The sequence below is a fragment of the Canis lupus genome, chromosome 15 (assembly GCF_048164855.1).
Source record: "Canis lupus baileyi chromosome 15, mCanLup2.hap1, whole genome shotgun sequence".
In the NCBI taxonomy this organism is placed as follows: domain Eukaryota; kingdom Metazoa; phylum Chordata; class Mammalia; order Carnivora; family Canidae; genus Canis; species Canis lupus.
The window spans coordinates 21,043,385-21,071,034 of record NC_132852.1 but is presented as its reverse complement, the minus strand read 5'-3'; the positions used below and the strand labels follow the sequence as shown (position 1 = coordinate 21,071,034).

At 38.8% G+C, this 27,650-nt stretch overlaps 1 protein-coding gene and 1 long non-coding RNA gene across 9 annotated transcripts in view; one reads left to right on the top strand and one right to left on the bottom strand.

Moving 5' to 3' along the window:
* The window catches only part of MTMR7 (myotubularin related protein 7), a 172,363-nt gene that overhangs the window by 45,346 nt on the left and 99,367 nt on the right, over positions 1 to 27,650 (bottom strand). For all 8 annotated transcript variants that reach the window (XM_072776180.1, XM_072776181.1, XM_072776176.1 and 5 more), the window contains 4 exons: positions 19,590 to 19,712; positions 18,109 to 18,271; positions 10,847 to 11,004; positions 190 to 318 (listed from right to left, as the gene is read on the bottom strand). In XM_072776180.1, the coding sequence (XP_072632281.1) occupies positions 190 to 318; positions 10,847 to 11,004; positions 18,109 to 18,271; positions 19,590 to 19,712 (573 nt within the window). The remainder of the gene's footprint in view (positions 1 to 189; positions 319 to 10,846; positions 11,005 to 18,108; positions 18,272 to 19,589; positions 19,713 to 27,650) is intronic.
* LOC140604728 (uncharacterized) lies at positions 260 to 10,787 on the top strand. Its single transcript, XR_012007523.1, has 3 exons — positions 260 to 891; positions 10,373 to 10,602; positions 10,674 to 10,787. It is a non-coding gene; the product is annotated as an uncharacterized lncRNA (long non-coding RNA).

Here is a 27,650-nt window from a genome sequence, read left to right as displayed (position 1 = left end):
TCAAATAAACATGAAAGGTCAACATGAGGTAACGTTTAAGCACAGTTGTGTTGTGTAATACCACACACAGCAATATCCACATACCTTTAAGAATTCACACACACACAGCAGAGGGCTGCTAGAAAAATGCCTGTTTATGATAAAACAAGAAAAGCAAAACATAAAACAAAAGCATGCCTTGAGACTTACGTGGTTATCTTTATAGTAGTAAGAAAGGGCAGGAAATCGCCGTCTGCTCCGGAATTTGGAACTCCCCACTATGATGTGTGCCGTGGCCGATTTGGGAACATACAGTTCAGTAGGGTAAGAATCACAAACCTGTCACGGAAAATACATGGGGATTTTAAGGCCATCTAGTAATGCCTTGTGAACTGCCACAAGAAATTCCATTCACCATACTTACTTCTAAGGTGCACATTTAAGTTTTCTTAATCAAGTTACAGAGACTATTTTGAGGAAACCAACAGCCACTTCAGAGAAGTGAGGAGCTGTTGATTCCATGAAATCATGGCAAAGGAGAGCAAACACCATCCTTTGGCATGGTCCCTTCTGAGGGCACTCTGAGTGGCAAGATAGCAACAGGTGAGCATTTCTTTCATCAAAAATGAAGAAATTATAATTCGGCATCTTGGTAGCTGAAAAAAGTTCAGCTGCCTGTTTGGAGTGAAAGATAGCCCACCAGTGGGAGGCAAGTGCCAGCAGTGAGCCCCCCAGGGGAACCTCTCCGTCCCTGGCACACCCCAGGCTCACTCTTGCCTCTGAGCTGGCAGTCAAGGCCATGCCCTCCCTGGATATTTCTCCCCCTCGATCCCCCCAAATCTTCTCCATTCTTCAAGAGACAACCCAACTCCACCTCTTTCAAGAAGCTTCCTCCCAAAGCCTCCAGCTCAGGTAAGTTTCTAGATCTGACTCGGTAGCACACAATGTAACAGCTTTGTTTTCGTTTCTTAGGTGTGATTTCACAAATGGTAAGAAATGACTTTACTCCTCCTGCACTAGCAGAAATCACTAGCAGTGATTCCCACTGTGGAAACTCTAGAGCCTCAGAATAATCTTGTGAATTAGTCAGAAATCAGCAGTTTAGAACGTGGCTCTGATTTGCCAACCTCGTGACCTTCCGAGAGTCAAATTATGCTGGCCTCTAAAACTGATAAAACACAGAAATAATATCCCATGCGGTTGATAGAGGGGTCAAATCAGATAATACCCATGACAAAGCACTTTATAAACCACAAAGTCTGACATAAATAAACGTTAGTGGTGGCAACAGTAATCACTGACTTGTTGCTCGGCATGTTGACATTGCTCGATCAATCTCTTTGCAAAGTGAAGATTGCCCAGATGGCAGTTCCTGGGCTTCACCAAAGTAGCTGTTTATTTCTCAGAAGTCAAGCATCTTCTTGGTCTTGTAAGAGGAGTCCCCAAGGAGGAGTAGCAACAGGGAAATGTGCTAGACAAATGTCCTCTGTCCATCTCTGCTCACACCTACCCCTCTGGAAAAATGGAACTGAAGGGAATACAAACCCACCCCAAGGAAGAGCCCAGCCTCCACCTCAGCTCCTGACACCTGCCCCAGGATGTAGCCCTCCCTCGCCTGCATCCTCTGTCTTTGTTACCAGACTGGTGAGCAATATCAAGCCGGAGATAAAAGGGCCAGAGAAGTGACATTCTCTGGCTCAACGTGTGATTTCAGCAATGAGCCGAAGACATTTTAGGGAAGATTACCGAAGACTTGAAAGACTTTGAGACTCTGGCCTGGGCACTCTGGAGGAAATCCAGTTCCAGGAACACCGATACTCTGGAGGAAAATCTTGTACCAAGAACAGATGGCTCAACCTAGTTGGACCCAGAGAGCTCTGCCTGGAATTACTGTCACAAGACACTACGCCTTCTTCCCCATGCAAATCTGGTGTCTGAACCCATCTTCAGTCGGTTGGCCAAAACATGACACCACAGACCACACCTGCTTGTCTGAGGCTAAAGAGACATGTAGTCATGGCACCAGGCTTATGACACTTTCTTAAAATAACAGTTTTAAGAAGGAAGTTGGGAGGTTTTCAGTAAGGTAGGAATCACCTTTCTTCATTATTACAACACTAGGGAATTGCAAAGTTATTTATGATGAAATAAAATAAGAAAGTAATAAATGGGATTTCTCAACATGCCTGATACATACAGCCTTTCTGAATAACAGAGGTGGGTCTTGGAACTGGGGAGCTCCTGCTGGGTCCTCTTGTGGCCTCCCAGGACCAAGGATGCTCAGCTTGTCTCATGCTGTAACCTTTACATGCACCATCCCTGGTGCACCAAGAGGAAGGTAAACAGAGTCAACTCTCCTGAGTGCTCTTGGCCCCACCCTACTTAGGGACCTGACTGCTATCCACTCTGCACCCTCCTCCTTCCCAAGAAAAGAAGCAAAGGCTTTCCCACCCTCTAAGAGTACCGGGTGTTCCCATTCCACAGTGTTGGAAATCATGGACTTTTGAGGTTTGCCTGAGTGAGGGCCAATGAGGCCAGTTATGGGGGACTCCTGCTTTCCCCAGAGCACAAGGTCTAGATGAAAAGAATTCAAGGTTCAGAACTGAAATAAGAGCATTCTGATAAGCACTTGAGTGGGAAGCTCTACAAAAAGCTAAAACACCTTTGGAATAAAAAGTCAGACCCATAGTGCCAGTTAGCTCAAGTTTCAAGACACAAATTCTTAACCAAGCTAGAAAATAGTGAATTCATCAAGCTTTCATGAAAGCTGACAGCACTTTCATGTAGAAGTTTACTTTTTTAAAGATTTTTATTTATCTATTCATGAGAGACACACACACACACACACAGAGACAGAGACACAGGCAGAGGGAGAAGCAGGCTCCATGCAGGGAGTCCGACGTGGGACTCAATCCCAGGTCTCCAGGATCACACCCCAGGCTGAAGGCGGTGCTAAACCACTGAGCCACCCGGGCTGCCCTCATGTAGAAATTTAAAAACAGTCCTGAGGGCACCTGGGTGGCTCATTCAGTTAAGCATCTGCATTGGGCTCAAGTCATGATCCCAGGTCCTGGGATCGAGTGCTGGGGGAGCCTGCTTCTCTTTCTCCCTCTCCTTCTGTGCCTCCCCCTGCTCATGCATCTTTCTCGTGCTCTCAAATAATCTTTTTTAAAAAATGGTTCTGCATAGCACTGACCACTGTCATTTTTGCAAGAAGCTCACACAGTTATAGTTAAAATTCTGACAATGAATAATGCACAGTGAAGTTTACACCACCAAATTCTGAAACTAATCAAAATTTCCAAAATTTTGCCTGGTTTGGAAAATCACATAAGAAAGTTCAGAGAGAATGGGAGATATTCAGAAAAGGCTTTCCTCTGAATTTTCCTTCTTTATATGACTACCTGAGCCAATGAAAGTGAAGTTAAAATAATTTCTGCATACATTTTTTTTTTATTAATGAGGAAATGATTTTGCTTGTCCTCCACTAAATAAATTAGCCTGTGTGGAATACCCGCCTATCTTGGTTTGGTCTTGCCAAGAAAAAAATCTCTTTTGATAATTCTTCCATTCATTCAACATGTGTTTTTAAAAATATATTTGACATATACCATTGTACACGTTAATTTGATACATTTATATACTGTACTGTGATTGCCATTGTAATGATAATCAGCACCTTTATCACGTTACATAATTCTCCTTTCTTTTCAGTGGTCAGAATCATTAACTTCTAGACTCTTGGCAAGTTTGTTGATTATAGTACAATACTGTTGTCTATCAACAAGTTTCTACTGAATACTTCATATGTGCCTGGCATTATGTTAGGTGCTAGGATAGTAATGAATAATAAAACAGCTACTGGCTTCAAGGACTTTATATTCCCAGGAAAGCTGATCTCTGTAGACCTGGTTGTAATCTTGCAGTAAATGCATTTGCCATGGCAGGGTAGTAACCATCTGAGATGCCATCCAAAGCATCTTAATTATACCTCTGTATTTATTGAGGACCATCAATTTAGCACATTGGAGAGTTAGTTGTCAGAGACTGAGATAGATCTACATAGACTATCTTTTTTTTTTTTTTTTTGTAGACTACCTTTCAAAAATATTTTATTTATTTATTTGAGAGAGAGAGAATAAGCAGGGGTAGCTACAGAGGGAAAGGGAGAAGCAGACTCCCCAGTGAGCAGGGAGACAGAGGCAGCGTTCGATCCCAGGACCTGGGGATCATGACCTGAGCTGAAGGTAGATGCTTACCCAAATGAGCCACACAGGTACCCTGACAACTTTCTTCTTAAACATTTAAGATCTAAAATTTATTTCAAGGAATATACCATGTAATATTAGGGAAGAAGAAGGAGGGAATAAGCTGCATAAAATGATTTATATATAATTAAATAATATATAATACACAAAATATAGCTGGAGAAAACTGAAATAAACAAGATTTTAAATTACTGGCTTAGATTATACATTTTATTCCAAGAGAAACAGTAAAATTTTAACCTAGTAATGAATGACAACTACTTTATTCAAGAAAAACATTTTCAGGGATGCCTGGATGGCTCAGGGGTTGAGCGTATGCCTTTGTCTCAGGGCATGATCCCAGGGTCCTGGGATTGAGTCCTGCATCAGCCTCCCTAGGAACCTGCTTCTCCCTCTCTCTCCCATAGGCAGTCTATGTCTCTGCCTCTCTCTCTGTGTCTCTCATAAATAAATAAAATCTGAAAAAAAAAATGTTTTCAAGAGTTACATACAGAAGGAAATCTTCACTTTGAGAGTTTGACTATTGCAGACAAGTCTTATGAGTAGGACTATGAATAATGATGATAGAGATGATGGTGATGTGATAATTAGCCTCCAAAGACCGCATGAACAGAACAAAGCAGCACAGGCTCTGAACCTGTGTTTTTTTCTAAAAAGAAAGAAATAGGGGGATCCCTGGGTGGCGCAGCGGTTTGGCGCCTGCCTTTGGCCCAGGGCGCGATCCTGGAGACCCGGGATCGAATCCCACGTCGGGCTCCCTGCATGGAGCCTGCTCTTGCTCTGCCTGTGTCTCTGCCTCTCTCTCTCTCTCTCTCTCTCTCTGTGACTATCATGAATAAATAAATAAAATCTTTAAAAAAAAAAAAAGAAAGAAATAGGGGTGCCTGGGTAACTCCTCATTTTGGCTCAGATCATGATCTCAGGGTCGTTACATCAAGCCCCATGTTTGGCTCCACACTGGTCATGGAACCTGTTTAAGATTCTCTCTCTATCTGCCCTTCCCCCACTTTATCTAAAAAAGAAAAAGAAAAAGAAACAGAAAAAGAAAAAGAAAAAGAAAAAGAAAAAGAAAAAGAAGGGAGGAAAAAGTAAACATTTTCTCAACCACAAGAGGAAAAGCAAAAGTAACGGATGAACCATAACTTTCTCAATGGACTATTTGAAAGTTTTGAGAAAATCAACTTTTATTATATAAGTTGGCAATAAATAAAGGTATATAATCTTTCCCCCTATTTCATTGGTATTAGTAAAATCAGAAAATCCCCTAGGTTTTCACCTTTTCTGTTTCAACGCAGTTTGTTGGTTGTAGTTTTGGTTTGCTGTGTGTTACTTTGGAAAATAAACATTGAGTAACTCGTGTTTTGTAGTCTCTACATTTAAGACTTAAGTGACTAAATATGAGTCATGTTTGTGGTGCTAATTCTAGAAGGAAATCTCATCAAAAATAGGAAGAACCTGTGTTTCCAAGAAAATATTATTCCACAAGATGTAGCTTAGATTCATTTTCTTCCTGACTCAAGGGTGTGTCATATTTTTTTAAAAATTTAAAAAGGTATCCAATTTTCTTTAGTAAACTTGGATTTTCCTTCCTTTCATTTCAAGGCTAAAAATTAATTGCCACATACTTCATCATGATTGAGACAGAGAAGCCCCAGATGTCTATTCACAGTTGTACGACTCTGGTTGTTAGATTTAAGTGTGATAACAAAGGAAATTCAGTATCGTGAACATGTCCATTTTACCCCCCAAAATCTATAAATTCGAGATATCAGAAGAATGGGATGCCTGGGTGGCTCAGTGGTTGAGCATCTACCTTTGGCTCAGGTCGGGATCCCGGAGTCCTGGGACTGAGTCCCACATTGGGCTCCCAACAGAAAGCCTGCCTCTCCCTCTGCCTGTGTCTCTACCTCTCTCTGAGTCTCTCATGAATGAATAAAAAAAATCTTAAAAAAAAAAAAAGATATCAGAAGAATTAGTGTAAGGAACTGACCTGCACAATATCAAGTCATTATAAAACCATAATAACCATAATTAGTACAAATGTAATTATGGAAATTATATAGTCTCTAATTGGGAGAATTTATAGGTAGGTAGGGTTTATTTTAAAAAGCAATAAGCTAAAACATGGAACAAAATAGGAAACACAACTCAAAACCCTGAGGATCCAAAGATTCCCCAGGGGCAATATGTAAATATCTACTAAGAGGAGATATTTGCAACAGCTATAAACAGTAACACATCATGAGCTAGAATATGTAAAGAACTTCTACAAATCAATAAGAAAAAGACAAATAACCTTACAGAAAAAAAGGATAAACAATAACAAATAGGCAAGTCACAGAGAATCAACTTAAGTTACCAATAAATACAGGCTCACTTGCCAGTTATGGGGAGGATACAAATAAAACCACACAGATCCATTTCACACCAATAAGATTGGCACTTTTTCCAATTTAAGTTTTTGATTAATTCATATGGTTATAAAATGAAACAATACAAAAAGATGCACATCCTCATCCTTGTGTTCTGTCCACCCCATACCCATCTACTCTCCAGGTTATCACTTTGGGACAATTACACACATACAAACATATTTTCTTATTTTTCTCATTCTTTTTTCAGATAAAAGATATAACACTATATTCAATATACTGTGTCTAGCTTTTTTTTTTTTTTTAAGATAGTTTTGAAAGTAATCTCTATACCCAATGTGGAGCTCGAACTTACAACCCTGAGAGTCACATGTTTCACTAACTAAGCCAGTCAGGCATCTCTGTGCCTTACTTTTTTTAACCTAATGATATACTTTAGTAATCTTTCCTTATCAGTAGATGGAATCTACCATATTTTTTAATGGCTACACATTAATTTAATATATGGATAGAGCAAAACTTATTTAACTCATCCTCTACTAAGAAACTTGGCTTTCTTCTAATATATGCTGTTACAAACAATGCTTCAATAAGTCACCTTATATATCACTATGTGTGTGTATACTGTTGACTTTTTAAAATAAATTCCCAAAAGTAAGACTGCTGAGTCAATGAGTAGGTCTATCACCAAACAAAGGCAGTATCAATTATCAGCGAGTCTGTGGAGTAGGGAAAACTTGTCTATCTTGCTATTAGGTCTATATGTCCATGCATTCACTTTGGAAAGAATCTGACAATACCTAGTAAGGCTAAAATCTCTTTAATTTTTCTAACTCAGAAATTCTACTCCTAAATGGAAACTCTCAATACACTATGAGTCATGTATAAACCAGTTAACAGCTTTCTGATGATAAAACAAAAAGGGAGGGAGAGGGTGATAAGGATAATTTTTTTGAACCATGGTCCATCTGTAAAATGCAGTATAATACAATAGTGAAGAATGAAGGAAGGAGAGCTACAGGTATCAACAGCTTCTTCATTTCTCGATGTCTTAGACAGTTACCTATTGGGCTATACCTGAGTTTCTCCATTTGCAAAGCAAGAATATTAACCACACCCACCACATGGGACTGCTAACATCTGTCAAGTTTTTAGAACAGTGCCTGGCATGTGGCAACTATAATAGACGTGTTTTCTAAGTGAGATGACTCTCAAATACAATGTGAGTGAAATATCAGTTTCAGTAAACTACATTCAGTAAAATACCACGTATAGAAAGCATAAAAAACACAAAATAATACCACATTTTTACTACTTACAAATGTGGAAACATAGAGACAAGGACAACACCAAATTGGGGACAGTGACACTACAGCAGAGGTGATATGGAGGGAACATTAGGGAGGTTTAATAACATTGATCTATGTGTTTATTTTTGTACCAGGACGATACTGTTTTTATTTCTAAGCTAGCAATCAAATATATATATTTGTGTGTGTTTGTGTGTATGTGTGTGTGTGTGTGTATATATGTTACATACTATATATACAATATAGTTAATTATTACTAAATTTATATAACAAGCTATTGGGACTAAGGAAACTATCAACAAAACAAATGTAATGGAAGAAGATATTTGCAAATAATATATCTGATAAAGGGTTAATATCCCAAATATATAAAGAATTTATACAACTCAACACAAAAAATAGAAATAATCCCAGTGAAAAATGGGCAGAGGACCTGAATAACTATTTTTCTAAAGAAGACATACAAATAGACAGCAGACACATGAAAAGATGTTCAGCATCACTCATCATCAAGAAAATGCAGATCAAAGCCACAAAGAAGTGTCCCCTCACACCAGTCAATATGGTTAATATCAAGAAGACAAGAAATAGCAATTGTTGGCAGAATGTGGAGCAAAGGGAACCATCATGTCTCTGTCGGTGAAAATGTAAATGGCACAGCCATTATGCAGAACAGTATGAAGATTCCTCAAAAAATTAAAAATAGAAATACCATAAGATCTGGCAATTCCACTACTGAGTATTTACCCAGAGAGAACAAAAACACTAATTTGAAAAGATACATGCATCCTTCTGTTCATTGCAGCATTATTTACAACAGCTAAGATATGGAAGCAATTTGCGTCCACTGATAGATAAGGAAAATCTATATAATATATATAGATATTATAAACACACACACACAGAGGAATATTACTTAGCCATAAAAAAGAATAAGATCTTGCCATCTTATTGCACATGAATGCACTTAGAGGGCATTATGCTAAGTAAAATATAAGTCATTATAGAGAAAGACAAAAACAAAAAAACAAACCAGAAACAGACTCACAAATAGAGAGCAAATTGGTTGCCAGAAGGGAGAGGTTCTGGAAGCATGGGAGGAAGAAGTACAAATTTCCAATTATAAAATAAATAACTCACAGGGATGAAGAGTAAAGCATAGGAATATAGTCAATAATATTGTAATAACACTGTGTGGTGAATATACTTACCCTGGTGGGCATTAGGTAACATAAAGATAGCTGAGTAACTATGTTGTGCACCTGGAACTAATATAACATTGTTTGTCACCTATTCTTCAATAATAAAAAATTTTAAAAATGTAATCAGAAATGATCAATAACAGGAGATTAGATATAAATGGTCAATTGGCATATACAAATCTACATATCAAGGAATCAAAGCATGTAGAGTAAATTAAAATGAGAAATCACTTGTCCCACTACCAAGTTGTCAAGAAAACTTTCTAAGAATGAACCTCTTTCCCAGTGAGGCACAAGAATCAAGCATTCTCATACAAACTACTGAGAATTTATATAAACTGGGACAATTTTCCTGCAGTTCTTTTTGACAATATGTATAAAAATTTGTATGGGATGCCTGGGTGGCTCAGCAGTTTAGCATCTGCCTTCAGCTCAAGGCATGATCCCATGGTCCCAGGATCAAGTCCCACATTGGGTTCCCTGCATGGAGCCTACTTCTCCCTCTGCCTGTGTCTCTGCCTCTCTCTCTCTCTGTCTCTCATGGATGAATAAATAAAATCTTAAAAAAAAATTTGTATAAACTTTCTGACATAGAAATTCACCTTTAGGAATCTGTCTTTAAAAAGGATTTTAATATGGGTGGAGGTATAGTTACCAGGATGTTCTCACCATGTTTATTTAAAATAGGAAAAAATACTAGTCCTCTGAATGTCTGGAGATTAGGTAGAAAGAATAGGATATGGCCATACTATCTAACGTTACATAATGTTTTTAAATGATACAAAATATACTTCTTGGCAGGAAAAAAACACGATATATGAAGAAAAGCAGAACACAAGGCATGTGTAACATGATTCCGTATTTGTTATATATATTTGAACAGTTCCTTTTCCTCTGTGTTTTCCAATTTCAAATAATTAAATGTATTACTTAGATGAGAAAGGAGTTATTAAACTATGCAGATGAGGAAAAGATACTGAAGGAAAAATTTAAAATCTAATGGAAGAATGTGAGGGCACTGAGATGCTGGATATTTTTTCTTTTTCCTCTCTTTTATAAATGCTCTGCAACATTCTTAAATTACTTTTACTACTTAAAATATTTAAAAAATTAATAGGGAAACCAACATTGATTTGTAAGCCCATCATGAGGACCAATACGAAATTGATTCTGCTTCTCCTGTTTCCTTTCCTCTCCATACGCCTTTGTAAGCATAGACACATTTCTCCCCATTTCTCTAGGGAAGCCTCTTGGTGACCTTGTGTACCAATCAAGAGTTCAGTGAGTACAGAGAGGAGCTGGTGCCAGACTGCCATCAGAGTCTCTGTGACTTCCCCACTAATCACTCGCTACACTATAAAAAGAGCTGATGGGAGAACTTGGCACTGGCCGGCTCTCCCCACCACTGCCTGGCGAAGAGGCCCACCACTGGGCTTCTCTGGGTCTCCAGCTCCTCAATCATGAGGGAAAGGTGTGTATGTGTGTGTGTGTGTGGGGGGGGGTGGTCTCTATGGTTCCCTTGGCCAAATTTTTTGTTTCTAGTTGCAGGTAAGAATTGCACTTGTAATAACCAAGGGAGACTTGTAAATCCACAGATCTATATCTACAAAGAGCTATAAAAACTAAAGGAGATTAAACAGAAGTCACGCTAAGCTATTTGGATCATGAGTTCACTTGAATTAAGTATCTGGATTTGACTAGATGCCTGCACTCACTCTGTAGTCTCTATTCACATCGCTGAGCTGCCAATAATTATTAGGGAGGCCCATTCGCTTGTACTCTTCACTGAGATCGATCAGCATCCAGCCCTGTTCTCTTTCTTCTTTATCCAGCTTGGGGTTGAATGAAAAGCAGTATAACTCCTCATATTTCACTGCAAGAAAAAGGAGAATAAAGCCAAATCAAGCCAAATCAAAACTAGGACCAAATTTCCCCAAAAGCATTCTGCCTGGGTTGGAGTTTATCAAGAAGCCAAACCAGCTTCTTGCCTCTTGGGACGCTCCTGGAGCACCCCATCTCTGTGGGCAGGTCCACCCACCTCCTCCCATCAGTGGCACAGGGATTTTGTGACAAGCAAACTCAACTTCACAAGAGCTTCTTTCCTTTCAGAAACAAGGCCTTTTCCATTTTTTGCCTTTTTTTAAAAAAAAAAAGTTTTTGAAGACAAACATATTCTCCAAATAAGAAATGGAGCTTAAAAATTAATTAAGAGGGATGCCTGGGTGGCTCAGTGGTGGAGCATCTATCTGCCTTTGGCTCAGGTCCTGATCCCAGGGTCCTGGAATTGAGTCCCACATCAAGCTCCCCACAGGGAGCCTGCTTCTCCCTCTGCCTATGTCTCTGCCTCTTTCTCTCTCTCATGAATAGATAAAATCTTCAAAAAATTAATTAAGAATGTATGCATCATTAGACATCAAGAATTCAATTTATGTTTATCAAGCTTGGATTTGGGATGGCCTCTCAGAGGTAGATGGAGGCCCACGCCCTGCCACAATATGAAAAATAAAATAACAATTGAAAAGCTGTGGAATGTATTCAAGGGTTTGCCCTGAAAACATATGAATTTTTAGCAAACACATCAATGCCATAATTGCACTGCTCATACAAAATTCATAGGATTCATAAAAAAAATCAATTCATTGTGCAAGGCACCCTGGTCATGAGGGTCAAATTCAAGGAGGCATGATGAAAGTCTGCTTTCAATTCTGCCAAGATGTCCATGTCTTTATGTAACACCCTTTCTGCTTGTGAGGCCAGGCCCAACAGCCTTTCCCATTTAGAGCTAGGATCTGATTTTCCTGCTCTGATTTTGTTATGTTGAAGGAAGCAATTACGCCAGTGCTATTTAACAGAAATATAAGCAAGCCACATATGTCACTTAAAATGTCCTTGTAGCCACATTAAAAAACTAAAAAGAAATAATGAAGTTAAGATTTTACCAATATTCTTCATTAGAAACCCACCATATCCAATTATTATCATTTTGATATGTGCATAATAAACTTTTTAGTATTTCATATATCTTATTTCATAATGTCTTTGAAATTCTGTGTGTGATTCACACTTGACAGTACATCTTCATTCATTCTAGCTACATTTCAAGGCCCACCAGCCACATGCAGCCATACTGGATACCGCAGACTACCATCTTGGATAGTGCAGATCCAAGCAATCTGGTAAAGACAAATCATAGCTGATACTCACTGAACCCTTGTTTCATTCTAGATTCTGTTCTTGATAAATGTATTAACCCATGATGGGCCTCATTTTACAGACTAGAAATCTGAAGCAAAGAGAAGTTAAGGAACATACCCGGGGCCACACAGCTAGTAAGTGGGAATTCTGGATTTAAATTAGGCAATCTAGCTGTAGAGTGCATGCCCCTAATCACACGCACTGCCTCTCTAAGGCAGATCCTTCTCCTTCTCCCCAGATGGACCACTTTTGTGTCTTTTCCCTTGTTCCACCCCGAGTCATCTTTTTCTCCAATAGATTTCTTTCTCTTCACAGTTTTCTTAGGTCCCCTCCACCTTTATGCCTTAATCTGTTGATGCATTCAGATGTGGCTAATTTAATTGTTCTTCAATGTGTGTCTGGAGACCCAATAAAGGATCTCACCACCAGCAAAAGGCCACAGTAACACACTAGCAGCCTGGGAGCTAAACTCAGTTTCGGGCTTGTTGTGACTACTATGGAAATGACTCATCTACAAGGAAGAAGAAAGATAAGGGTCATATTTTAAGGACTAGACTTTTTCATTAGACATGTACTCTTTCTTGTAGAAAAGAAGCAAAAGTTGGTTTATCAGTTAAACTATGTCCTATTTCAGTTTCTTTTGATGTATCTCTAAACTTCAAGCTTTAGAATACTGATGATTTTAACCAATAAGGAAACACACACCTCCAGGTACCTGTACACACACAGAGTAGCTGCTCTCAGTAGGAACCATCTCTTGTAATCTCAGCTACTGCGGTAGGCAGCCTATGAAAGTGAGATCCTGTTCTGGGAACCATCATCTGGACACTGACACATCTTTTCCATCTCTCAGTACCATTTCATGACTCAGGCCTCTGATATCATAATGTTAACCGCAAATGCAATTTGTTCAAGAGGCCAAGAGAATCTCTAGAGAAAGCCTCAGTTCCTGCAGTCAAAGAAGAACTTGTGAATATAGGGTTAATAATGGAAGCTAACTTCTCTTTGTTGAATAGTTACAACTAAGTTTAAAGGTAGAAGGAGAAAACCATTCTAGAACTATTGAGAATTTTCTGTGTATGAGCTCACACTGGCTGGCATTGGGGGAAAACAAGCACACAGAACACCAACTAAAGGAAGAGTAATTTATAGCAGTCATTAAGAAGATCATTCTTGATTTGGGAGCCATTAGAATCAGTTGCCATTAAAACTGTGAAATGTTTTGAGTTATTTTTAAGCTAAAGGGTAATCACCCATAGCTCTGGCTCAAGTTAAGTAAAATTCTACATGAGGGCAAAGAAACCGCCATTTTTGTCAGCCAAAACTCGGTCTTATTCACATAAGCGAGCTTCTTACCCAAAGGCCAGCCCAGGGGAAGCCTTTGGCAGACGATAGCCTACTCTGAGAAATTAAAAAGTACCACTAACACAGATGTAAATTTTACTGAATATTTCCCATTCACAATGTTCTGTTGCCCTCCATCTCCTGCAAAATACATAGCAGAATTCTTAGTAATCAGCAAGAAGGGGAGTTAAAAACAACAAAAGTAGGGCTAGAGAAATCTAGTCTTTACAGAATCTGAACTGAGAGGACACACCTCCTTCAGAGAGGTCAGAGCCCTGGTTTCTCACCCTCATCTCTTAAAACAGACATGTTAAATACTCCACTGGCTTCTCACACCACAAAGTCTGAGCCATCACATCCAACATCAAATGCCTTTTGCTGTTAGAGGCGGCAGGGTTCAACAGGAGGTGTGCTGAAGGACCCTCCCCCAGGGCTGCTCCCATAAGAAGTGAACACTCCATATGCTGGAGTAAGCTGAACGTGTACCTCCAATCTAAAAAAACATTATTTTTTTTAAAGAAAATTTTAAATCATTCTGGTATTTACTTTTAAAATCAGAAATCATTCTGGTATTTACTTTATTTACCCACCTAAAGCTTACAGTTGCTAAGCAAAGGCAGACTTGAAGGTTTTCCTATTCAGAAAGAAAAAAAAAATAATTTCTAAAATACTAGATTAAATCAAGAGTGGGTAGCATCTGGGTGATGTTTCTAGGAAAGCCAGATCGGTGTTTCAAGACTCAGGAGACAGCATAAGAGATGCAGGTTTTGAGCACTACCGTTCATCATGGACTCCTTAACACAGGGAAGCACCTGATCCTGCAAGGGGTTCCACACCTGTTGCTCTCATCAGGGCCTTGGCTCCTGGGCCATCCCCCTCTTCCTCCTCTCTGGGGAAGATTTACGCCATCAAGTGGCAATTTTCAACTTGGAACCACCAAGCTTACAAATGGCTCTGCCTCTGCACCCCACCCTTGCTCCTTCTCTCTCATAAAAAAGGAAAGGGTGTTCACTCCACCAGATAAGGCAGCTGTGGGTAAGACAAAGCAATTAGAGAAAAAAGAAAAACAACCCAGTTTGTTTCCCAGGTATCAGGCTAAATGGTTCTGGAGAACAGAATATTTCAGAAAAAAACAAAACAAAACAAAACAAAACTGGGGAATTACCATGATAGACTCATTGGGAGAAACAAAAAGTAACTTAATACTATAATAAAAAAAATACTTTAAAAAATAAAAAGAAAAGTTATGTTACTGATGGTCTCCTGATGGTCTCCCTTTGGCAAAGTTTTTAAAAATCGAAAGGAAAGAACAGGAATGGGCATTTGCAGAATGCAGAGGTGGGTCTGGGAAGGGCAGCACCGGGAGATGCACATACGTGCAGTTTATTAGAACCAAAAATCACAACTGAAAGCTCAGCTGCTCCCAACCTTCTGCACCTTCAGGCACCCTCAAATAACCAGAGCTGGAAAACCATTTACACGGGGTGAGAAGACAGCACAGCTATTCCTGGACTTGGCAGATTTAGAATAAGAATCAGGAAAGGTCTGCTGTTTCTTTTGCACAAGTATTTGAATGAAACACCAGGGCTGAGGCAGCTACCTCGTGGTGGAAAAGGACTCCTGGACTCAGAGATTAGTGTCGTCAATAAAAAGCAAATCACCACCGCAGACACTGTATATGGAGCCATGACTTAGACGAGAACGTTAAAAGTGAAATTAAGCCAAAAAGGTAAAATTAAGCAAAATTAAAAAGGTAAATTAAGCAAATGATAGGATTTCAATCATGAGATTTTAAAAAACATATAAGTGTACAGAAGAACTGGGGACTAAGAACTGGAAAAAAAAAAACACTTGTTTAGAAAAAATGGGAAAATAAACAAAGATGGTTTAAATGTTAAATGGTCCACGAACACTACCGAGGGAAAGATAATTGATAGAAAAATAAACAACAGAAGGCCAATCAGAGAGAGGCGAATGCACATGGGAAAAGTGGGAGCTCTCTGAGAAATAGGGGTCTTCTCATCAGAAAAATGTATATCCTTCTTAGTACGCTGGATCCATTTTTCATTGGGGCCAAAGCTTTACTTTAAACTAAATTATTCTTGACTAAGAATTAAAGAGTTTACTGAATTTGGCTACTTCAATTTTTCACTCTTACCAAGTCTGAATTCACACAGAGGACAAACCAATAAAACCTCGCTAAATGTTTTAGTAGTTTGATGTACCCTTATTCTAGAAAACCTAACTCAGTGAAGAGGGAATCTCAAGAGCTCTGAAAATATCTCTTTCATAAGACTTGACTGAAATGGACTCCCAAGCATTTCTTCTTTATAAAAAAAAATATACATATATATATTTATTATATATTATTGTATAAATATATTGTATCATTTATATAATAAAATGATAAATGACACTATATATATATATATATATATAGTGTCCTCCATAGGATCCTGCAGTTTAGCTATGTCTATGAGGGTAGCTGGAAAAAGTTGATTTGTGTTGGTGACTAACTGGAACCACAGAGAGCTATATCGTGCTACTAGAATTCAAAGTATACTATATGCACGCGCGTGCATGCACACACACACACACACACACACACACTCCTATTCTGAAAGACCTACGGGAGGGGGAGGTTGTATTTTGTAAAAGATCCTCAGATGGCTCTGATAAGCCACCTCTACTCCCAGCTGGGACCCCCTCCACCTTTCTTTACCTCCACCCAGATTCAAAAGCCTGGTCCCTAGGTTATAGGATGTCACGTGTCCTAATTTTAGCATTGCCTCTGACATTAAACTGTGAAATTGTCTGGGTTCTAGTTCATCTTCCCACACTTATTAGAGCACTATGTTTTATGCAAACTGGCATTTCTAATTCCATGTTTGAAAATGCTAGTAGCTTTCTAAAAATCTTCTAAGGTAATAGGTTTAATTCAATTAATTACCATGATTTCCTTTTTTTTGGCTCTCCGGCTATTTCTAATACCTAACTCCCAAATGTCACCTTTAAGAAAAAGTGTGTGTTTTAAAAAGTGAGGGCCACAGAGATTTTCCTCCCTGAGGGCCCTCACAACGAGAGTCCTGGCACTCGCTGTCATCACTGGCCACAGCCCTCACAGTCACTGTGATTTGCTCTTCCAGCCACTCAGCTCTTTCCCAGTTCTCTGGGCTATTCCTAAATCCTATTAATCCGGTCAGAGCACATTTATTATCCAGTACACCCATTAATCAGTGACACAGAAATTGCTGGCACACAATTCTCCTCGCATTCCCTGCTGCACGCAACCTAACATACATCTTCCCAGAACTTCTGTTCCAATTATAGTGCATTCTCTAAAAAGTTCAACTGCTTTTCTGGCTAACTCTGCAGTTCTTTGCAACACAGTGAGATGAAAAAGTGAGATGAAAAAGCCTCCACTGGCTGCCTGGAACACGAAGCAAAGTCAAGTCAAAATTATCAGATTTTGACAGCTCCCTGGCATCATATTCATGAAATAACTTTAGTTCTTCACTATCTACACGAGATGATCACATCATAAGAAACGGAGGACCCAACTAAACCCCATGCAGACGTTACGATCGAACTTCTTGTCCTGAATCCAAAAGCAGTTAGCAAAGTAACTGTAAAGACGTATCCCATCTTCCTTGTCAGTGACTTTGGTGTAACACTACCATAGACATTACTCTTATATAAAAGGTTTATTTTTACTAAATTCTCCCCAGAAACTCAGATGTCTATTTCTTTTAAGCGAGAGGACACCACAATCCATACAAGCCACACAGAAAGACAAGACTATACACTTCTGGAAGTGTATAGTAAGAGGTAACTCTGAAGACCCCAACCCGAGGGACATAACAGGAGAGTAACTGTCAGCATCTATTTTTCAAATCAACTAAACATTCTTCCCATGACACTTAAGAAGGTTCTGTTTAGGAGAACTAACATATCCATACTGTGAATACAACTATTGCTAACAAAGGTCTAGTTACAACCTTGGGAAACATATATCACCATCAAAAAGCAATAAAAAAAAAAAAAAAAACAGAGCCTTAAAAGCCCCAAGAGGGGAAACTGCCCTAGAACTGTTTGATATTAATATTTTTCACACAAAACAATTTATCAGTTTTAGCTTAGGCTTCAAGCACGGTGGCTCAACTATCACAGTCTGGCAAGGGCACAATTTTAGTACAATTTCACTACAAAATGAAAAGCTATGCCCCCCCCCTTCCCAAAGATAAAGTGAATAGTAAGAATAATCAAAGAGGTTCATTGCCTTAAAGGCAAGGAATCATGGAGAGTTCTTGGCCCCTCTGAGGACTGGGATAGCATATAATTCCTAAAACACCAGAATTCTTGAGCTATGCATATTTCTTGAAGACAATTTGTGAACTTAAGGGTGCGACATACAAAATGCCTGGTTCCTGCACCCTACCTGGCCTTGCAAGGCGTATCAGAGAGATGTACACATCGTGGCAGTCTCGTTCCTGTGGTATGATGAGCTGCAACAGCTGGAAGTTCTTGCAGCGAATAAGCAGAGGGCATCCAGTAGCGGTTGTTGCCTGCTTTTCGATGGTGGAAATCTGACTGTGAAGAATCTACAACCAAAAGTCATGTGGAGAAGCTGTGCACAAATAACTGGTAAATGAGACAAGGGGTAACACAGATCTCTGAAGGAACACAGACAAGAAACACTCTCCCCATCTCGAGCTAGCTCAACAGCTGCACTCAGATGACAAGAACCAATGTTCTGGGAAAGAACTATCTAAATGTATCATTTTATTTTTCATTACCAAGCCTTCTGATATCCAGGCTAATTATTTAGAGCCAATTATTCAGCATATAATTTTGTACAAGTCCAGGTAAGGGAACATATTGGTAGTCACATGCTAAATGCACTTAATAGCTAAAATTAAAGAAGGTCATGAGAAGTTAGTAAAATAAACCTCGCAATCAACAAAAGCTAGAGATGGCTCCACTGGGAGGTGCCACCATGCTCCTTAATTCCACATGGAATGCTCAAGTTCAATAGCAACTTAAGATTGTTGTTTTCTAAGTTGCTGGTGGTCAGGCAGGCTGGAGAAGAGATCTATGTTAAAGAAAGTCATGCTGAAAATACATCTCTCTGGTGCTTTAGTGGCCAGAGTGGTTGGGGCTTCTGCTCAATCAATGGTAGCATTCATTATCTTATTTTATGTGAGTATAGTTGACACACACACACATTGCTACATTAGATTCAGGTGTAAAATATAGTGATTTATTAAGTCCACACATGCTATGCTCCCAAGTATAGTCACTACCTGTCACAAGTCCTCTCCACCCAGTAATGCCTGCCACCTTCTGCTGAAAATGTAGCAATGTTTATAGAATATAGAAAAGGGAAAAATCTACAATGCAGGGATTCTGGTTCTAGTCATAGTGTCACGGTTGGGTGGCTATATCAAATAAGATGTAAGGGTCTTATTATTAAGTAGCAGAAATACCTGACAATGGGACACTTCCCTAGCTTTTCTTGCCTTCTTTTTCAAATTGGAAAAGTGAAGACAACATAATAAGATGACTAAGTGGCCTGCATTATTGCATCCTGCAAATAAAACGTCTTTCCAATAAAGCACTACATTAATGCTGTATCTGGCACTGATATTCTGGAATCTCTACTTGACAGCTGAGACATGATGCACTTATATCTCTGGCTATTTCTAGGCTTGTCTTTGATGATGTTCAAATAATTAGTGTTGAAGATGAATAAGCAGATCAAGTGGATTTGACTCTCTGCAGAAAAAGGCAAAGCTGACCTTCCAGAAACTGTCCTCTCAACACCCAAATACCAAAAGCCCACCCACCTCACCCTAAGCACAAACAAAAGGAGGGTCAAAACTTGTTACTTTAAGCAACAGAAAAATAGAGAATGCATACCCATGTTTCTTTTCTTGTGTCAGGTGCATTTTCCACGAATATGACATGAGTAGCCGTCAAATACAAAGTACCTAGGGCTGCCTTTTTAGAAGATAGCCGATCTACCAAACGGACATTTTCGACCTAGAGAAATCAGTTTGACAGAGTTATAATAAAGCAAAAGACTTCATATGAATAAATAGTAAGACATCTTGAATTTAATCCCAAATATAATTTTGAGAATTCTTCCAATAATAAAGCCCAAAACTTGTTCTCTTAATTAGATACCAGTATATGATTCTGTATATCAAGACAAAAATTCATCAATTACTTAAAATATTATTTTAAATGTACCATAAAAGATTTGTAGACCTTATTCTTTAATAGCCTTTCTGTATTTTAAATAAGTCAGCATTTTTATTTCACTATAGTTATATAAAGCAAGAAGTGTATGCATCAGAGTTTTTACAACCACCACGTATGAATTATGTCTATTAAATGGACAATAATGTATTTCCCTATGTATTTCTCGGTAGTAGAAACAGTCTCAAGGCAGTTTGCTTCTGCATAAACTAGCAGGAAATATACATGTGGGAGCAAAAAGTATCAGAGAAATGTTCTGCATGTTTACAAGGAAAAATCTACCAAATTAAGATGCTCACATTCATTTATAATAAAAATTTCTCTAATAAATGGAATTTTCACCAATGACCTTCAATGGTTATGGGAGATCTCTGGAAACAATTTTTATTGAGCATACCTCTCTTCTAAGCAGAGCAGCTTCAAGGATATGGGTGCTGGTATCATTCCAATAGGAAATATAATGGAAATTCTTAGACAACCTCTACAGGGTAAGTGGAAATTAAAGGAACTATGACTCTAACAAGGCAAGGTCACCACAACCACCAGATGAACATTCCTGAAATGATGGTGGGCTTGGCAGCACTACTTACTACAGTCAAGGGTCAACCATCTACAGACAGACACTGGCTCAGCCTTCACCCCCTCAGGTCAGGATGGCTACCTGCTTCCATGAGGAAGCCTCGGGGAACAGTGAATCACATTTGCTCCGTATTCAGCCTAATATGGAAGTGGTGGCCCTGATGTATTTGAGAACACAGGGCTTCCTCCCTGCTCCAGGGAAGATGCAGGGGAATAGAAGACCTAATGAGCACTCCTCAGGACACCAAGGTCAAACAACACTCAAGACATTCTGCTGCCTCAGTCTTCTCAGCCCTGGAACCAACCAACCTTCTGAGAAGAGCATAGAGGAATCCCATCCCACTTCTTCCCAATTTCCAGGGATCTGATGAGGTGAATAAAGAATCTGGTATTTAAAATATGTTTTTATTCGTACAATTTAGTCTGAGGCGGTTGCATGATTCCTGAGGCCTTGTGAATGTCTATGTAAAAGATGCTCATTCAATAAGAGTGTCTTAACCTACCAGCTCATAGTTCTAAAAAGTATTTTTTTTGTTATTGATATGTTCCTTTCATATCATTATTCATCATTGCGTCTCTTGCAAATGGTCTTCATGTCACCAGTTTACTTTCCTACTAGATGATCATCGTTTTTTAGGTATTCGTAAGAACTTTTTATATTAGTAAGGAGAATGGCTGACGGCCAAATTTTTGTGTGTTTTGTAACTTTCTCTTCACCAAACTCTTTTATTGCCTCTATTAATTGTTTCAATGTCTTTTAGATGCTCTGAGTAGACAGGAATATTTTCTGCAATACTTTGTTTCTTCTCTTCCAGTATTTATACATCTTTTTCTTTTCCTTGTTTACTGGCAGTAACTAGCACCTTCAGATTAACAGTGAATAGCAATAGCACTCACATTTTCATTTTTTTCTTTTTAAAATACATCTTTGAGATATAATTCACATTCCATACAATCCACTCACTTAGAGTGTGCTACTCAGTGGTTTTTAGTATATCCACAACGTTGTGCCGTACATCTCTCCTCGTGCATCCATTACCACAATCAATTTTTTTAAAAATTTCATTGCCCCAGAAAGAAACCCTGTGCCCAACAGCCTTCAGGCTTCTTTTCTTCCCCAGTCACCTCAGCACTCGGTGACCATCAGTATACTTTTTCTTAGTGGATTTGCCTATTCTAGACATTCATATAAAAGGGATCCTACAATATGTTGTATGTACTTTATGACTGATTTCCTTCACTCAGCAACATGTTTTCAACTCATGTTTCAATCCAGATTAATCCATTTGTGAAATATGTCAGTACTGCATTTCCTTGTATTGCCAAATAATATTTCATTATATAGATACAGATATATCACATTATATTTATCCATTTGTCAGTTGGTGGACATTCAGCTTGTTTTCACATTTTGGCTATTATGAATGATGTGCCATGAACATTCTTTTACAAGTTTTTGTGAGGACATTCGTTTTCATTTCTCTTCAGTATACATATATATACACACATAATACACCCAAGAATGGAAAGACTGTGTCATATGTAACTCTGTTTAGCATTGTGAGGAACTCCCACATTGTTTTCTAAAGCCATTGTACCATTTTACATTCCTACTACCAGTGTATGAGGGTTCCAAGTTTTCTACATCTTTGACAACCCTTTTTATATCTCTTTCTGATTACAACCATCCCAGTAGGCGTAAGACAGTATCTCACTGTGATTTTGATTTACATTTCCCCCAAGATTAATGATAAGCATCTTTTCATGTACTTGTTTTTAATGGAACACTTCCAATATTTCACCATTAAGTTTGATGTTGATACTTGTTTAAATCACATTGGGGAAGTGACCTATTCTTCATTCACTTTTTCACTTTTATTTTTTTTAATTTATTTTTTATTGGTGTTCAATTTACTAGCATACAGAATAACCCCCAGTGCCCGTCACCCGTTCACTCCCACCCCCCGACTTTTTGACTTTTAAAAATCAGGAATGAATACTGTCTTTTTTAAATATGATGAATATTTGCTTTTTTACTTTAGTCCTATATTACCAATAAAAGGAATATATTTCTCAATCTTTAAAGAAGTCTTGGATTCTCCGGATTGGTGTTTTAATATGTCTTATTATTTTATCTGCTATAACTGTTTTGATTTCTGTTTTGTTTTTGCATCTCTGCTTTCAAGAGATACCGACAAGTACCAGCCTATTTGTTCTACTTTTATCAGGTGAATTCGTCATGGTTATGATGCCCTGAATGTTACTATTTTTTTTACTAAATCTCATTTTGGCATCTATTTTCCTTACAAGTTATATTCTAATAGCTGTTTTTCAAATTCTTAAACTCTTTTAATTCCTATCTGTGGATGAATCCCTCCCTCTCTCATTCCTAAGTTGTGAATTATGTTTTTACTTTCTTATGATTAGATAAGCAAAGTGTTTTCTTCAAAATAACAGGTCCTGGGCCTATAGATTTAATAATACTTCTCTTTTCTAATTGTTTAATTTCTGCTCCTTTGTTAGTAATATTTCAGCTTTTGTTGGTTTATTATGTGACTTTGTTTCTTTGTTCATTTTTGAACTCTCAGGTTTGAGTCACCTCATTCATTATCATCCCTTTTATTTAATAACAAATCTTTTAAGTCCAATAATTTTCCTCCAAGTAAATCTTTGGCTGCACCTTATGAGTTTCATTGGCAGTATTATTGTTCTTCCTTCCTAGAAGAGTCTATAACTGTATTTTTTTTATTGCTTGTTTGACCCAGGAGTATTTAAGAAAAATTATTTTTTAATTCCCACATGATCAGATTATTTTATTTAAACTTTTGTCAGTAAATGTTCTATTCTGAACTAACTACAAGAAAGACCTTATGGAAGAGAGTTGTGGGAGAAGAAAAGCAAGGGGATATATTATTTTTGGAACATTTCTATGGGAAAATACTGATTTGCATGCTAAAATATAACTACCTAAATTAAGTGGAGGTTCAGGGGTGATACACTAGTTAGCAGTATCTAAAAATGGAATATAGGGGATCCCTGGGTGGCGCAGTGGTTTGGCGCCTGCCTTTGGCCCAGGGCGCGATCCTGGAGTCCCGGGATCGAATCCCACGTCGGGCTCCCGGTTCATGGAGCCTGCTTCTCCCTCCGCCTGTGTCTCTGCCTCTCTCTCTCTCTCTCTCTCTCTCTGTGTGACTATCATAAATAAATAAAGAAAAAAATATAATAAAAAAAATAAAAATGGAATATAAATAATTTTCCCTGCCCTTAGGACTAAGGAGACAAAACTTTATTGGGATAATCAGATTGAACATAAGATAATATTTTGAGGCAAAAATATTTAGTATAGATTATTCTTTTAATAGCAGTGAAGGAAACTATACCACTCAGATTATTTTTGGAAAGCATCAGTGAAACAAAATGAGGTTCACAGATGGTGGCAGATTAGAATACTTAATGAGATTTTTTTTTCTGTGTCTTTTTGTTAACTTTGGCTGCTGTTGCAGGAAAAATACATTTCAAAATTTGGCAATAGTTCTTATAGGTCCCATTGCTGTTAAAAGTAATTTTGAAGTAGAGGGAGAAAAAAAAAATGAGGGAAACAAGAAGAGCATGATTTCCCAGTGATCTGTAGCAACAAAATAAATGAGTAAAAAAAGTTAAAACTCAATTGTTTGAGAAGCTCTATGATGATAGGGAGCACTGCTCAGGGGCCACCGCATGGTTTACACTAAGATAGCTAGAACATTCTTGACTGTGACTCTAGAGTCAGTCAACTGTAGATAAAATCAAACAAATCTCAAGAGTTTGGCCACCATCTTGATGAACCACTGGTTCAATAACTCCATCTCACTGTTCAGCTAACTTAATTCTAACTTAGACATACAATAAGCTATAAGATAATAAGGCTTATTTCATGCCTGGAGAGACAGGACCAGCTTCTCTAGATAATGTTATTATAATTCATTTGTGCATTCTCAGGAACACCATGCTTAAGACACACTGGGTATTCATGCTTTGCGAACAGCAGTTCATTTATGCAAAACATTAATTATTGGGTGTGCCTTATTCACATTCCGACATTTCTGAAAATGGAATTCGTCTTACAGTTAATGTGTAAGAAGCCGTTATGTCATTTAATTGGCAGTACTTCTGTCTTTCTTTGTAGGGAAAAAAAAATCTGGGTGCAACTTACCATCACTGATGTCTTAGATTTGCTGACATGCAGTTAAATTTGTAGTCATTGGCACATAAATAATATTTGAAACCACAAGACCCAAAGAGCTTACCCAGGGAGAACATGTAGAGACAGAAGAAAAGAAATCTGAGGAAATCCAACCTTTAAAGATGTGATAGAAGAGGAATCAGAAGAGCAAACTAGAAGGGAATCCAGCTGGAGGAGAAAAGTCAGGAGAATGTGCTGTCAAGGAACCATGGGCACAGGGAGTAGTTTATGAGAAAGGGAGTGTCCATTCTCAATGCTGCTACGAGATCACGTAAGGCAGTAACTGTAGACTGTCCACTGGATTCAGTAACATGGAAGATGTTGGTGACCTTGGCAGGAGTGGTCCTAGGAGCACAGGGATCAGAAGCCCTAATGCAGAGGAAGGAGAAGTGAACTTCATAGGAGCTGAGAAAGTAGAGACTCTTCTGTTTGTAGAAGGGTGGAACTGGGCAGGTAAAGCCTGACCACTGAAACTCCATCCTGGAACAGTGGAAGCCCAAAGGATAGAAGGAGCCTTCCAGAAGCAACTGCCATGTTAAGACATGTTAAAGAAAAAAATCCTATTATGCTGCCAACAAGGGGGCATCTGGAACTGGGATACTCACAGGAAATACAACAATTCCCATTAGGAGGAACTTGTGAGAAATACATCTGAAAGGATCGGAAAAGGAGATGAGGTTTCCTGGGCAAGGATTTATTTATCCTGCTAATACTGACGTCTTCCCCAATCCTATAAAGCTTTCTCCCCCAGCTTTAAAAACTGGTCCTTTAACAAAACTTAAAATGTATACTTATTTACATAATATTTACAGTTTCAGAAATATAGAAGGAAGGAAAGAAAACCAGTCCTAGTCCCACAACCCAAACATAAGCACTTATAATTTTTTGGTGTATTTTAGAAAATACTTATACTGCATTTAAGCATTATTAGGTAGTGAAGTGCCAGAAGAAACAATCCCAGGGATGGGAAGGAAAATTCTTTTGCTTTACTGAGCCTTGCTTTTACCCCAAATCTTCAGGATAGTTGCTATATATCATGATGTCTTGATGGGTAGGACGAGGGCTGGGTAGCTAAGTAAGGGGCAGGTTTTAATTCTCCATAGCTGGGTGGCATAGATGCAGGAGTGGATGTGAGACAATCTCTGACCTGACTACCTCAGTAGGAGTAGAAGATTATACCAGAAAAGACTGGAAATGCAAACCTCCATGGGAATTGGCAGGAATTCCAGGGAGAGTTTGGATTTCCAAGGGGAAAAGAATGGGAGTGTTCAAAATAGCCTTCCCGATAGTTCATGGATCAGGCCAATCTTAGCTGTCATTTGGTTTATGTCAAAATTACCAAAATAATAATAATAAAAACAATAACAAATATTTTTAGAGTACCATGCCATGAACTGTGCTGTCACTTTGCATAAGCGACCTCAGTTAATCTCCACAAGAACCTCATGAGTTAGGTCCTTACATAATCCCCAGTTCACAGTTATTGGGGACCAGTTTCCTCAGGCCACTCAGGCAGCGTGTGGCTCAGCCTGGAGCTATGGTCTGCCTAACTCAGGGCCCAACTTCATCATAACACCAGGGCTGTGAGCACTGGTGAGTGCCTCTGAGGACATTTTAGTCTCATTCTTCAAAATCAATACATATTTATAAACATTTATTTTAACCAGTTCTATGGTTAAATGAACACATGAAAACTGGTGTTTGAAAATTGAATGCTTTCAGACAAAATTATTCTATAAAACCATATTCACAAACCACTACCAGTATATTCTTTGAAATTAACCCAAAGACAGAGAAAGCCCAAAATATAAGAGCCTAGATGCTGGCAGGAGATATTCAGGGTCCTCAGAAGTAATTAAAGAGAGATCACCAAACATCCACCTCCATTCAACAAAATGCCTATGCGGAGCACCGTGTTAGACCCAAAGAACGAAAGGGTGAGGAAGACTGAAATTTTGTCTATCCTCAGGAATCTTCCAGGCTCACTGGAAGAGCCTGTGCCCCAGTTTAACGGCCTTTTCATTCCCATCCTTGCTTTGCTGGCTTTAGATTGAGGGGAAAAAAGGTTTCATCAGCTTTTCTAGGCCAAGGCTGAAAAGCTTCAGTGTAAACCCAGGGCCCTACCACGTCACTGCGAGGTCTGAAACAGGACACCCGGCTGCGGAACACAAGTCCTGCTCCGACCGTCCCTCGCTGCCTGGGAACCAGGGGGACCCTGTAAATCACAGAGACACAGAGCCTCTCTTCAGCAACTCTCCATCACACCACTTTCTAATTTCAATCTTAATAGGATATGAGCCTTGATCTTCTATTCTGTAGGTTGAATACTGGATTACGGAACATTCTGGATTCCAGAATCATCCCAGACTATTTACAAAGGTAGAGCTACTCTGCAGGACAAGCAGTCCACAGTGCAGGGTAGGATTACCTTTTAGTGAAGAAGACAGAAGAAAGGCAAATGTCACTGGCAGCCAGTTCTGCTTGGGCCAAAGACCACGTCCTCAATACCATATATAAATTAGGCTGAAGGTCACTGTCAATCATTTGGGGGAAGGGATCCAGAGGTTGCTGAACAGAGAGAAATTGAAATGCCTACCGTGGCCAAAACCTAGGACAAGTTTATGTTCTAATCTAAGAAAAGCAGCTAGATAAATAGTTTGTCATGCTAAATTTGGTATCATGACATTTCCTAGTTCTACCAACATGAAAAGTAAAGTATTTGCGAGTCAGGAGGCCTGGGCTCTGGTGCCGGTTCTGGTTTTGGAACTGCACTGTGGGGCCAGGGAGCTTACTCACTGTCTCTGGGCTCCCACTTCTGTAAAGGACCAAAAGGATATTTAGTGTCTTTCTCCAAGTTACCAGGCCGCACTTAGAACTCAGTGGTACTGGGGCACCTGGGTGGCTTGGTGGTTGAGCAT